The sequence below is a fragment of the Xenopus tropicalis genome, chromosome 5 (assembly GCF_000004195.4).
Source record: "Xenopus tropicalis strain Nigerian chromosome 5, UCB_Xtro_10.0, whole genome shotgun sequence".
Lineage (NCBI taxonomy): Eukaryota > Metazoa > Chordata > Amphibia > Anura > Pipidae > Xenopus > Xenopus tropicalis.
This window is the reverse complement of record NC_030681.2, coordinates 93556573-93571952: the sequence shown is the minus strand read 5'-3', so window position 1 is coordinate 93571952 and position 15380 is coordinate 93556573. Positions and strand designations below refer to the sequence as shown.

The 15380-nt window shown below is 38.1% G+C and overlaps 1 protein-coding gene across 3 annotated transcripts in view; it reads left to right on the top strand.

The window, feature by feature from the left end:
- col19a1 (collagen, type XIX, alpha 1) overlaps positions 1-15380 on the top strand; it is a 367958-nt gene that overhangs the window by 137769 nt on the left and 214809 nt on the right. For all 3 annotated transcript variants that reach the window (XM_031902344.1, XM_031902343.1, XM_031902345.1), the window contains exons 13-15: positions 6263-6316; positions 9302-9355; positions 11035-11070. In XM_031902344.1, the coding sequence (XP_031758204.1) occupies positions 6263-6316; positions 9302-9355; positions 11035-11070 (144 nt within the window). The remainder of the gene's footprint in view (positions 1-6262; positions 6317-9301; positions 9356-11034; positions 11071-15380) is intronic.

The following is a 15380-nucleotide window of genomic DNA, read 5'->3' as shown; positions in this document are numbered from 1 at the left end:
GCAGATGTAGGATGGTGTAGATAATCATAAGTTACCCTGTCTTGACTCTGTCTATAGTACAAGGATTACACAAACCTACATAGTTATATTGTTTTTACCTCTTGGAGGGGTATATTCTTCTCTGTTAAACTTGCAATAGCATGGTAACAACCATGCGTATGCAAACAGTCACTGAATAACATGATATATTAGTAATGTATAAATAAAAACAGCCATCTGAGGTTATTACAGCAATGACTTTTACTGATTATGACATGCTACACATGTAGTACTGCTTCTTAATATACAGTATATCAAAATCTATTATCAAATGGTTTGTGCAAATAACATGTAGCCACTTTAATGAACTAGACCAGTGCCAAGCAGAGAAAAAGAGACATAAAGCTATTTCAGTACCCAGATAGTAAAAGAGAATATCTGCAGAACAGAAAGGGAACAAAAGAATATAGAAAAGAGCAAAAACAACCAGCAGGTATTCTGAAGCAGAGGATACAGTTACAGTGAAGAGAACATGAAAAGAAGCTCAAAGAGTATGAGAAATCATTGAGGAATTGTATATTTAGTATGTTTATTATCAAGAGGAAAGGTGAGAATCGACCCTTCTATTTTGCTGTTGGAAAATAAGTTTCAGTGATCTTAGGCAGGAACTATACACAATGAATTGCTAGTGAAGTTAAGTCATATTTTGTATCATCTCTCTCGTACACTGTGCACATTTGCACTTCCATGGCAAGTACCTTGCTTTTGATAAGTCTCTCAGGAAGGTAAAATATCATTATACTGTAAATGCAACATAACAAAAACATCTCCTTAAAGGACATGTAAACCCTCCCATGTATATAAGTTAGGCAAATCTCCCCCACCCACCGGTATCATTTGTACTGCATTTATCTCCTCCGTTCGACAGCACCATCACATTTCCTAATAACAAATAGCAGCTTTCACCCAGTGGCCATTTTCTCTTTGAGACATCATCAGAGCTAGAGCAGAGTTTCTAATGGCACCAGCAATGCCACTTCTTCATTGGTGGCTAGACTGGAGGGGGTATGTTTATTAATCTCAGCTGAGAAGATTCACAGCCTTAGTTTGGAAGTGAGCATGCTCAGTAGTTAAGGGAGAGGCCTAAGTGGGTTAGAGGAGGAGAAGAGGGAATTGTAAAAGATTAAGGGGATGTTGCAGCCTTACTATTAATCTTTGAACAACCGGAGTGGCAAGTCTTTCAAGATTTTAAAATGACTGTTCACAGATTACATTTTTGTGGGGGGGATTTACATGTCCTTTAAGTGGCTCAACCTTAACAGATTTGAAAAACTCAGTAAGCAGAGGGACCTAACTGAAGATGCCCTAAATCTGACACTCAAAGCAAAGCTCATTGTCCCCTGGTCTAAAATAATGCCATGCCCAACCAGTATTTAATCAAGGCTTGGTCAGAATTTGATCGGGGAATTTAGAAAATCCAGTTGGTTAGGAACCACATCAAGCCATGTGTGAAATGCTTAGCTTTTAAAGGAGAATTAAAGCTGAACTAAAGAAGTAGGCTAGAAATGCTGTACATTATGTTTTGGGCTTCTGTACCAGTTCAAGTACACATTAGACCTGATTTCAGATAACCTATTGTTTCTCCTACTCCTATGTAACTGGAGGAGTCCCAAGCCGGACTTGGATTTTTTACTATTGAGTGCTGATAGTAAAAAAAATTCTGATATCTACTGGGAGCTGCTATCTTGCTACCTTCCCATTGTTCTACTGATTGGCAGCTGGGGGGGGGGGGGGGGGGGGTGGAAGGGAAGAGGGGTGATATCACTCAAACTTGTAGCTCAGCAGTAAAGTGTGACTGAAGTTTATCAGACTACAGGTCACATGGTTGTGGCACCCTCGGAAATGAAAAATATGGCTAGCTCCATGTGAAATTTCAAAATAAAATATAAAAAAATCTATTTGTGTTTTTGAAAATCAGATTTCAATGCATGATTCTTCTGGAGAAGCTCTATTAACTGATGTATTTTGAAAAAATAAGGATTAATTATTTCTTAGTTGGGATCAAGTAGAAGGTACTATTTTATTATTACAGAGAAAAAGAAAATCGTTTTTAAAAATGTGAATTATTTGCTTATAATATACAATTTGGATATTCCCATATGGGACCAAACTGTAAATGATATCCTTATAAATGGTGCTTAGTGATGTCATCCGTTATAATCCGAGCTTAGTGATGTAATTTCTGTCACATGACTCACTGAAACTAGTATATTATAATAAATGATGTACCACTGTTGTAAAATATGAGGATATTTGTGTCATGTCGTGGCAGTCATTCTGAGCAAGCTAGGGAACCTTAGCATTTCAGCAGGATCAGAGGGAGGAGACAAAGTCACAATGAGGCTGATGTCAATACCATACTGGCAGCGAGGTACAAATTGAAATCCAAAAGACGTGGTCAAAAATCAGGCAAATCAGTCCAGACAGGCAGCAGTCATCAATGTCAAGGTTAGGCAGAGGTCAAACACAGGAATCAAGACAGAAAGTAGCATCCAGGAACCAGAGGAACAGAACCTTTTAATATTTGAATTTCGAGCAGCACACGACAGCACGCGGTGTGTCAAACATAAATGGACACATGCGTTTAACAAGTGCGGCCCGTTGCCAGGAGGTGTCCATCTCCCCTGGGAAGGCAGGGGGGCGTCCCTGCTGCTCCACTAGACTACCAGGCGCAGGTATCACAATTAGAAGTCACCTCAGAGTTCCATGTCTTGTATAAAAGTGCTTTTATATGGTCATGGAACTCCTCAGTGACTTTACATTACATTTACATATATTTTACAATAGGGGGTAAGTTATCCACTATATAATGGAGTCCATGGGCCTTTACGTAATTTGGAGCTTTCTAAAAAACATGTTTCCAGATAACGGATCCCATACCTGTACTAACATGCATCTTACTGAGGAATATTAACAAAACTGGTTTATACATATCTATATATATAATTAAGTTTTACATCTTTTACCTTGATATTGTGCTCCCTCACAGATCACTTAACAGCAATGAACTGTTACAGGCTCTTACTATACCAGTGACAAGTGTGGGAGTAAAATACTCACTTATTCCATTAAGTGGCTGATATGAGCCAGCATGTATGCGTGCCCTTGCTTTTTGTGTGAGCACAGTGAATCATGCAAGCTAGTGGGATTGGCAGTTTTACATTAACTTTATATGAAAAGGTATTTTAAATAAGGGCTATTTTATGTCATATGTTTTTAAAGAAATCTGCAATGTTCTGGAACACAGGTTCACTTTAAGGTACGTCAGCCTGAACCTGGTTTTGATGCTTGCTTGCATGTCATAGCTTAAAAATGGAGATGTCAGAAAAATTGTTGTACAATGGGATTTCAATGTGAAGATAATTGGGAGGGGGGCTGGTATGTTTCTTCCATGTAAAAGTATGATAGGGTACATGCCATGCTCCCCATGCTCATCCTCTAAGCTATCACAACATAAATATATTTTTAATTTTTATCAGATGCACTCTGTCAGTGATTTGGAGGAGAATATTGTCATGGTAGCACATCTTTAACAATTAATTCAAAAAGCCAGCAAAAAGAAAAAGCAAGGTTCATTAGTGTATTAGCTGGAGTAAAATATCAAATATACATTTTAGGCTTTAGTTCTCTTTTAATGTTCCTTTCCTTCAAACAGCTCTAAAATAACAGTGGGCTTCCTCAACAAGCTGATAGCCTGTTAATCTCTCTGAATTTCTCATCAGTAAGAGAAGCTTGAGTACACTTATCTTAGGCTGTTATTGTGCATTTCCCTGCGTGATTTCTGCATTTTCTCCTGTGCAGCTGATTTATGTCTAGGAGCAATAAGATTTAATGCCATGTTTATAAAGGCATCTATTTGAATGTGATTTGAGCTGGCTTGTTTTGCTGGACATTTCAGGTTTTTATGCAAATTAAGAGGAATGTTATAAAAATGCAAAGCGTGCCATAGCGTGCCTGAAGCGACATTCTGATAATGCCAATGTAAGCATTGCTGCTATCTTATCCTAAAGTTAAATCAAGTTCTACTGTTGCTGTTTTCAACCCTATTTCTGCTCTAATGAATTTAGAAAATAATATTGCATTTAGAAGCAGTTCCCTGATCTGACTGTATAGTTTCCTGATCTGACTGAGGGTATACTGACTTTATATAAGTGGTTACGAGATATATGAAAACACTAGGGTTGCCACCTGTCCAGTTTTGACCAGGACAGCCCGGTTTTCGGAAGAGCTGTCCGTGTCAAAATCTCCTGCCGGGTTCCCAAATTAGGAAAACCAGGCAGTAAGCAGCCAGCCACCGATCGCCGCCTCATAGCCCTGCCCCCACAATATCATGGCCATGCTTCTTCCCCACCCCATGACAAGATTGCCTTAACCTCTTCCCCCCCTGTGACGTCACCCCCGCCCCCTGCACAGCTAAGAAAGCCAGCAGGGTGGTAACCCTAGAAAAAACATCATATCAGTCAACCCATTTGGCCTTTGGGCTAAGCTTCCAGGAATATTTAGACCAGCAAGTACACATTTAAATCAACAGATCTTCACGCAATGCCCTTCGTCCCTTTCTATGATACAGATGCTTCATTTCTGGAAAATATACATTTTAGATCATGGAACCTAAGAATCATCTACGTATACTTGCAGTAGCCCGTACTATCCTGTACATAAATGAAACAAGTTTAGAACAGTGCATTAGTGTTTGTGCTTTTGTTATGGCCTGTTTTCAACATCTTCTCTTTTTGCTCTTAACTTATATAACTGCAGGATGTAGCTATGCCTTTGTAGGCTTATAAAATCCCTTGTGTGCATAAGGCCTTGGGAGTTGCAGAGGAGTTCCAATATCACTTCTAGTATTGTTATTTGTTTAGCACTGATGCATTATTCATTATGATACAATAGATTATATGGTGTATTTTTATAGAGAACACTGAAGGGTTGAAGAGGGCTAGAGGTGAGAGGAACTAGAGGTCTGTTATAGTAAAATGAGTAGGAAGTGTTCCCTCTATATAAAGTACAGACCAACTCCTCTGAAGAAGTTTCTAATCTGTTTATATTTAAATAACACACTGATGAAAATCCAGTTGGGGCTGCACTGACTGCAATTTACATTTATTCAAAATGTTGCCAATGATCAGGTAACTTTAGCCCAGTGATCCCCAATCTGTGGCTCATGAGCAACATGTTGCTCCCCTACCCCTTGGATGTTGCTCTCAGTGGGCTCAAAGCAGGTGCTCATTTATGAATTTGTAGCAAGGAGGCAAGTTTTGGTTGCATGAAAATTCAAGTATAATGGCAAACAGAGCCTTCTGTGGGCTTTCAGTCCACATAGGGGCTATCAAATAGCCAATTATAGCTCTTATTGGCAACCCCAGGAACCTTTGTTATGCTTGTGTTGCTCCTCAAAACGTTTTCCATTTGAATGTGATTCATGGGTATAAAAGGTTGGGGATCCCTGCTTTAGCCTATACCTTATGCCTTTCATTTAAGATCATGCCTTGAAGTGGCATACACACCATAACTGTACATATAGGGGCAGATTTATTATGCTGTGTAAAAAACAGAGACAAAAGTCGCCACACATCGCCAGGCTTCGCTACATAAAAAACAGATGTAATATCCGCGTTATTATTTATTTTTTACGCATTTTTTCCATGCACCTGAACTTATGTAAAATATTGGTGTCAAATCTGGCATTCAGATGTTGAACTTCTCCATTTATTTTACAAAGCTTTTTACACCGTTTTTTTCGCCAATTTAATATTAGACAGCATAATAAATAGGCCACTTAATGTAAACATTTGATTATCTGGTTTGAGGATTTCTGTTTAAAGGGGGCGGGAGAAAAAAATTAAAGGAATACATCCTTATGTATTTATCAATCTCTGACATAACTAAGTGACAAATATAAGGAAATAGTTTAGTATTTATTTGAAGCTATTGTGGATCACTGTGAATTTACATAAAGAATGCACTATTTATGTCATAAAAATACAAGATTTTTTTTTTAACAAAAGTGCTACCAAACAGATGTATTGAGGTACTAAAATAATGCTTAACATGATGTTAAGTAACATTATACACCAAAACATATTCAGTGTTTCTTGGCTAATACAAAAATTATAACCTTCGTTTTAACACTTTTTTTAGATTTAGGGCAAAATTTGGTGTAAACCGATGGAAAATGTGTACTCAGAATTTGTAAATGTTGAATTATTGTCTTTATTTGTAGGGTGAAAAGGGAAACCAAGGAGAAATTGGACCCTTTGGACTACCTGGGAATGATGTAAGTCAATTTAATTTAATTTATATTAAATGCAGTAATAAGTTTGCACATAGTGATATTAAATGATATTAAAACTGCTTAGGAAGCAATTAGGGTTGTCAGTGGAGAGGCAGATTCATTTCCTCATTTGTCTTTTTTTTTAAACTATAAATATTTTGTAGATTTATACAGAACTACTGTAAACTGTGTGCATTAAATAAACGTGATGTCAAACACAAATATCTTATTTATTTGAGATACCAGGTGAGCGAATTGAAGTTTATTCATTAGATACCAGCTATTATTCATCTTTTATTGCTCTCTGCCTTAAAACAATTTATAAAAGATCTGCAGGACTGCATAACTTTTTCCAATTTTTTTTCCCTTTCCCTATGCTAATACATCTTGACTTCAATTACATATGTTTTGCTACCAGTTGTTAAGCTTAAGCATGTGCGCTCAACTGTGTTTTCTTATTGCCGCTGTAATTTAATCTTAAGTTTGTGAATAATACAATCAAGTGTAACTGCTAACATTGATAGAATGTGAAATGGTGACTAAAGGAAGACAGAACTCATACTGTAGAGAAATAAACTCAGCTGGTGGCAGCTGTTGTACTGCTGCTGAGAAGTGTAATGCGAGTAATTTAAATGTAACGTTTTATACACATCACAATAATAAGATGGATAGCACAGAATAAGAGAGGCTATATTAAAGCTGCAGAGAAAACTAATGTGAAGGTCGTTAAATATGATTCTTCTTTCTAAATAACATGATTTCTAATTCGCAAAGCTAATTTCCAGTTTTCAGTAGCAAAATAGCTCTGACCCCTTTGTATAGAGGCCAATTTAAATGTTTCACCTCATCATTTTTAAAAAGCATTTCAAATTGATTCAGGTTTTAGGCTGTTAAAATGTGTCCTAGTAAATAGTTTATAGAGTAACAAAAGGAAAATTAAAGTTGCTTCTATATATTATATTTTTCTAACATATGAAAACGTTAATGGCTTTTTTTCCATTGCCAAATGCTGGTTTTCTACAACATGGAAATATTTCCTTTATTCATCGCTGGAAGTTCAGAGAACATTGCTTTTAGTAGTAAAATGTTAAATATTGGGAAAGTACAAAAACATCCAAATTAAATTGTAAATTGTAATTAGTTCAGTAAAGACTAATTGCTGATGGGAAATCCCCACCAACTGTATATCCTTTTTCTCCTAAAGAAGGTCAATGACTACCATCACCTGAACAGAAGACATTGTAGGAGACCAATTATATTTCATTATGTTATTGCCAAATGCAATATAACAAAGGTGCCGAGCTTAATTCTGCCAAATGTTTACCATCGCAATCACATGCCTGCCTCTCTGTCTAATCAGGGAACACCAATCCATACTATTCTACTCTGGTGTTGTGGCCAAGAACAAGAGATTGAACCTGTTTCTATCAGTTGTGTTGGGCTTCATTCTGCCATCCATTTACTCCAAAATTACTTGCTTGACAATCTGTCCAATGAGCATTCAAGAGCATCTTTGTTTTAAGGTTGTAACATCAAATTATAACTGAAAATATGATGATACCTACTTGTTTATTACTTTATGAAGTGTGCATAGCATATGGCAGTCAACACAATTGGAACCACAGTTTCTTGTGCAAACATCACGAATTTGTGTTTCCAAAACTTTTGAATTATCGAGAATTATTTGGCAAAAAAGAAAACTTGGGAATTTGAATATAAAATTCAATCTATTTTACGATGTGAGTTTTCGAGATTAATTAGAAATTTGGCATACTTATTGATGAATAGAATTTGAATTTTTTTTCCACATTATTATGTGTTGGAGTTTTTGAGACTTGAGGTTTTTTTTTTAATAAATAAGTTCACAGTCAAGAGCTTCAAGTTTTTAAGCTGTTTTTAAATTTTTTTTTAAATATATCATAATTTTTTGATAAATCTTTCTCCTCGTGAGTTGCTGTTTGCAGGTGTCACTGCTCTTATTCAGTATATTTGCAATCCAATGTACCCAGAAAGGAATTTTTTAAATAATGCCTCTGGATTCATGAGGCACTGCTACTAACTCAGAGGTAGTAGTTTACCAAGCTTGTGTAGATATGACCAAATCAGCTGGAAAGTTCCCCTCCAATGGGAACAACATATACTAAGGAATGTGTTTCTTATTTTAGTTATGAAGTAGTTATTCCTTTTTATTTATGGAACAGGTGCCATTGTAAACACAATAAGCATGCTTGATATATAGGCATCACATGGAAATTGAAATGCAGGAAAGCCAGATCTCTGGGTCAGAAAACCCATTTGGCAGATAAGGAAGCAGTATTATATAAAGCTTTAAAAATGTTTCTAGATCAATATGCTTCTTCTGACTGCATACTAAAGTTAAAAAAAAAAAAATTCCTGGGCCGATTATCTAATATTTGTACTCAAAATAAGTCCCCAAAGCTCTTTTTATGTCACAATGCAGAATTAAAATTGCTTATTTGATATATAATGGTAAGACTTTGGAGAACTTAATGTGCCTTTAAATTTCAGGGATAAAATTAAAGCATTTTTATATCAACAAAGGAAGTTAAAATTCCAATTTAATTCATGAAGCATTGTGTGAGCTTGTTAAAGGCCAACTAACAGCTAAATCAGTCCTATTTATTCAGTCACTAATTTAATTCAAGTGGGTATTTAAAATCTCATAACTCTAAATGATGCTTCTTCCAGATGGTAAATTAATGTAATTTTAGCGAGAAGTGAAGTTGCACAGATATTTAGTATTTAGAACACTAGCTGATTTAATGTTCTGCACCCACCAATGCACAGATGTTGCTTATCATTTTAGTGCCAGCCTGTCTCTGTATTTCCACTTACTGTGATCTGTAGAATGAATATTGGAGGGTACTGAACAACTATGTTGTTTTCATTATTATAACGTTGTTAATAACTCAGAAGTAATGCATGCTGTTTCTAATTATAAATATCTTTTTTGCTTTCTCTGTACAGGGCTCGGATGGCAGACCAGGCATTCAAGGTCCAATTGGCCCCAAGGGAGAAAAGGTATTAAGTGAAATAAAGCAATTGATTATGTCAAAATATATTTCCTCTGAAGGAAAGGATTTTTTTTTGGAAGACAGCACAGAAATATTAGCCAAGCTGGTATTTACTAGTTTATATAGATTTTTCACCATTCGCTAATGGTTAACATATTATTCTATCAGTATGAATTTGGGATATAAACAATTAAAGAAAAAATTAGGTTTGCATTGTACGGCATAATTCTGTTTTATACTTACTGTAAATATGTTCACATGAAGACAACAAAAGTTTTTTAATAAAAAAATAATATCCCAAAATGCAGGACAGGGTGCAAAGTTCAAAAATTGGTTGCAAACCACCTTGCATTTTGCATATGCATACTGTGCTGTATGTATTCATGTATTCAATGATAGAGCTGTGCTCTCACCTAGTGCTGGATTTCCAGTCTGGTAATAGCTGCAGAGTGAAAGGGGTTGCCCTTCTGAGCACACTAGTACTCTAGCACTTGTGTCCAGGGTCATAGTAAATGACCTGCAAAACCAGGCCATTGCATTGTATTTTGCAGCTTTCACACATGGTTCTTTACCATCAATCAATAATTTAAGTAATTTGGTTCCATTAAAGGTACACTTTTACTATGCAAAATCTTTATATGTATACATAATACATCTTGTTTTATAAAATTTTGGGCCAGATGCTGGGGGGCTGCATAGTAAATGTTTTGAAAATGGAGGTTACTCTGATGGGAGGGGCAGTATGCATGTGTATGCATGTGGGACATGGGCACATATACAGCATCAGTATGGTGACCACCAGAAATCTTAAACCATAACACTTATTCTCCTAAGGACAGTCAGTTGCACGTAACACTACTGTCAGTAAAGTTACCTGCGTCAAACTGGCCTCTTTGCACTTTTGTATAGTTGTGCTTGGCTGCGCTCAAAGCTTCCTGCCTTCTGTTCTGAATTGAGAGCTGTCACTTTGGACTAGGCAGTAGCTCCAGGGTTCCATTATCGCCCTGCATCAATTGCCCAAGATTATTTGCACCAAAAGAATAGGGCACACATGTCACTTGTATGCCAAATACCAGACATTATGCCAGCGAACAGTGGATATAATGATAGACAGACCTATTTTGTGCAATTGTCCCTGATTTGCAACAAATTGCACATCTGGCATTCATTTTGGCAAATCGGATGCAAGTTCATCAGAAAAATTGCATCAAGCGCATCACCCTCTGCATTGTGGGGGAATAAAATCATGGCATATGCCCTCTAGTGTCTTTATTTTGCCTACTGTCATCTAGCATTCTCTCTATTTCTCCTCTTTGTTCGCAAACAGAAAAAAAGGAACAATATTCCAAACCAAAATGGTTGTGTGAGCAGGAAGGCCCAACAGGAGTTTACCTTATATCCTGGTGGGACAGTCCAACATTGTACATACTCACCGTTCAAATGACCACAGTTCAGCTGGTGCAATAATGAGTTCCTATAGGCACAATACACAGGGGGCTCCAGTACATTCCTCCTGGTTAAAGCAGGTATTCCTTGCTTCCTTGAGGAGACTCAAACACTGTGTTTATGGCTTTTTTTTTTTTTTTTTAACAAACTGTGAGCACTACACAACAATGCTATTTTAGATACATTATCAGTGTATTTTATTTATATTTTATTGATTCTTTGGATTTGTTTATTTATTAGGGCGAAGTTGGACCACCGGGGCCAGCTGTATTACCTGTAAGTATTTTCAGAAAACCCAGTCCGATGATTATGTATATGTAACCCTTTCTTGGCACACTCACTTAATTTGGCTGTTTTACTTGCTTAGTACAGGAGATTTTGCCCTCTTAGAATTTAAGATACTGGGAACTGGGATTCAGCGCAGTGCCTCCACCTAGTGGACACTGAGGAACACACCTCAAGGGACTTCCACTAGGAATAATCACACACGGTTTTTGCAGCAATATCAAACTTTATATAACGGTTGAAAATGGAAGGAAACAACTTTATGGATAACTGATTATCCTGCTCTGAGGAACCTGTGCAGTCTATCAGCTGCTGGCACAGTCAGTCTCTATAGGTGCCCAGTCACAACTTGGATCCGGATAGACCACAACCCTTTTTGTCAGTTCAGTCCCTTCCCCAAGAGCTCTTAAGTCCCCCCAGGTAGCGCTACCTGCCCCAGAGTACCTTCCCCTATGGAAAGGTGGCTGCTCCCTCGTAGCAGGCAAACGAACAATACCTGTTCTCACCAGGGGACACACACAGAGATTCCCCAGTCTGTAGCTAGGCTGGATGATGTCACAGACTGAGAAACAGGGGACAGGGTTCTCTGGCCCCCTGCATATATATTTGTATTTATAAATCCAAATTTGTTTGTGTAGCATTAAGCATATATTCTAATAACTGAGTACAAAGAGGAAGATAATATAAATTTAGGTGCAAATGAAGGAACAAGTGAGGTGCAGTAGAACAAGGGAATTGGAATTTAAATGCACACTCTATAAGAGAAATTGTTATTATCGTACAGGAAATGCCTAAGGTTTGAAGAATCATATGAACAATACAGGCATAACTATAAAAAGAAGAGTGGGAGCAAGAACTTAATTTCGGTTGCAAATGATACTTGGATAGGATTACAAAGGCAAGAACAGAGTAGGTAGGCAGGAAGTTATAGGGGAAGGTCAGAGTGGGAAGTCTGGAAATGACTATGCAGTCAGAGGGAGCAGGCACAAAGTTGACTGTGCAGGACTTGAAGAAGGCAAAAAAAGAAGTGGGCAATGCCAGAAGGGACTGGGAAATAGCAGGTGACAATCAGAGGGAGTTAGCAGGAAAACAACAGAGATGATGCAAGGCAAATTGGGAAAGTACAGAGAAGTACAGAATGAATGCAGAACAGGATACAAAGAATAGGATTGCAAGAACTGAATACAAGGAACAGAAATCTAGAGCAGGATAAAAAGAACAAAATAGTAAGAATAGAGCAAGATACAAGGAACAAGATTCTAGAACAAGCTAAAGAGATTGGCTAAAGCTGAGGACAAGACCACAATGCTCAAGCTAGGAAGTGGAAAAGGGTAATGGTTAATATAGGCTGATACATTGCTCAGCTGCATCTCTGGAATGTTAGCAACTATTGTATTAGTTATAAAAGTGGCTTTTAATTAAACTCAGGGATTATTCTCCCCAGAGCCAGAGATAAGAAATGCATCAACTAATGTTTAAAATTAGAACAGTTTACAGAATCGGTGACCTCTGCCACAGAGCTTGCTGTAGGGAGACAAGATGGTGAAAAATGAAACTTTAAACTTTAATATTAGAAAAAGAGTCAAAAAGAAAAAATACTGTGGATAGCAGTTGAATAAAGTTGCTATGTCTGGTGTACTATCTGAAAACAACCGAACTGAGAAAAGTGTTTGGAATGTAAACAACCTCTTTAATTATAAACCAGAATAAAAAAAAAATCAAGTCTAATTTGAGGAAACACAATGCCATTAAAATATACATATTTTCTGCGGCAATACGATTAGATGTATTATCTAAATGTATTATCTACATTAGCTTTATGCTCATGTTTTATATTAAATAACAATGATTACTTTTTATAGCTTGTTCAGCTACCAGTTATGACATTGTACAGTACATTTGGGCTGTACAGGTATAGGATCTATCACCTAGAAAAGCCCAGATCTATTATAAACTCCAAAATACAGAAATGCCATTTCCTAAGTAAACAAACAATTCTTACATTGAAATGTTTATAAAAATAAGATGCTCATAAATATCATCATCTATGATGATGCCAAAACAGTCCTTTTGATAATTGTGTCTAAAAATGTAGCATATTTGCATCTGTTCCAGTAGTGTGGATCTTACAGGCTGTATTAATGGAAAATCTTTGAGATTGCCTGGGCATGGTAGATGTAGTGTGCTCTATATTTCTATACAGACACCACTGTTACACTACTGTACTGCATTTAATAATCATTTTAACAATACTAAAAGAAGTGATGCTGCTTGAGTAACTTGTAATAAAATGGTTTTAATCTGTAAGGAATCATTACCCAGTAATCAAAGAATAACTTACAAAACATTTGCGTTTCTATCAAAGCCATTCATTCCTCTGAACCTCACTATATCTACCTTGTGTGGATATATATTCCTGCACAACTCCTACAACCCTCTTACAGCCCCCACCTGCTAACATTTCCCACCTACCCCCTTACTTTATCCCATCTTAAACCATTTTCTCTTGCCCCTTACTCCGGCATTTTAAAACTGTATGCCTATATAACTCTTCAAAACTATGCTCAAAGACTAAAGAAATTGGGGCTCAAGGGTTATATATGTATGTATCTACTGTATGTATGTATATTTTTATTTATATAAACTAATTATGTATGCGGCACTGTACAGCAGAAGAATAAACAGGGTCAATACAATAATAGATAACTAAATACTGTGGGGGTTCACTCGCTGGTAGGCTGCAAATGAGGCAACTGCACACACCAAGACCAGTGTAAGGGCTTCCTGCCCGCGTTTATTTTTCAGAGGCTGCAGAAGTTTCCCCTCGCAGGGGGTATAAAACAACAGTTCAAACAGAAATATCAAGCCTCCTGGCTAACACAAAAATAAATGCTTCTCTTTCTCCTGAAGCTGAGCAAATCCAGCAGCGTGTCTCTCTCTCACACACACACACAGGCTCATCAGTTCCCCTGCACAGCTTCAGGTGTACTACAAATAGGCCTAGGGCCTCCTGGAAAACCTGGCCTATGGATTTGGGAATCCACCCACCCTGCTCTTGCGGATTCCCAGTAAGACCAGCCCCGGATCAACAATTTAAAAACTGCAGAGAAACAAAGTGTTTCTATGCCCCAAACACTGCTGGTCTCACCTCAGTAAAAATGTCTGAGAATCCGTGGCCCAACATACCTGTTGTCAATCACTTTTCCCCAGGAAACCGGGGACCTTTTTGTCACCATACCACATATCCCCCCCCTCTGCTCAAGCCCGTGGGGCTGAGCACAGCATGCCATCAACGAATATACCCTGGAGAGAGCATCTGCATTACCTTGCAACTTTCCAGGTCTATGTTCCACTGAGAACTTAAAATTCTGAAGCGATAAGAACCACCTGGTGACCCTGGCATTCTTTTCCCTATTTTGGGCCATCCATTTAAGTGGGGCATGGTCGGTGATAAGTTTGAACTGCCTCCCTAAGAGATAATATCTCAGGCTCTCCAATGCCCACTTGATGGCTAGACACTCCCTCTCAACAATGGCATACCTGCATTCAGCGGGGGTTAGTTTCCTACTTAGGTATGCTACCGGGTGCTCTTCCCCATTCACCACTTGTGACAGAACAGCCCCTAACCCAACCTCAGAGGCATCAGTCTGTACAAGGAACTCTTTCTTGAAATTAGGAGCTATTAGCACCGGGTATCTGCACAAGGATGCCTTCAGGTTTAGAAAGGCTTCCTCTGCCTCTGGGGTCCATGTAATTGCTCCAGCTTTACTCCCTTTTGTGAGGTCAGTAAGTGGGGATGCTAGGGAGGCAAAATTGGGGACAAATCTCCTGTAATACCCCACTATCCCAAGAAAAGCCCTCACTTGCTTCTTGGAATTGGGCCGGGGCCACTGCTGAATTCCCTCAATTTTGGACACCTGGGGCTTGACTACCCCTCTTCCAATAACATACCCCAAATAGCGGGCCTCTTCTAACCCCATGGCACACTTTTTGGGGTTTGCTGTCAGTCCAGCCTTCCAGATAGAGTCAAGGACCGCTTGTACCCGAGGCAAATGACTTTCCCAGTCCGGGCTAAAGATAACCACATCGTCCAGGTAGGCTGAAGCATACCCTCTGTGTGGTTTGAGAATGCGATCCATCATTCTTTGAAACGTAGCTGGGGCCCCATGTAAGCCAAACGGTAAGCGTTTATATTGCCACTGCCCCTCAGGAGTGGAAAAGGCCGTCTTCTCTTTCGCCCCTTCGGTGAGGGGTACCTGCCAATACCCCTTGGTAAGATCTAGAGTGGTGATGTATCGGGC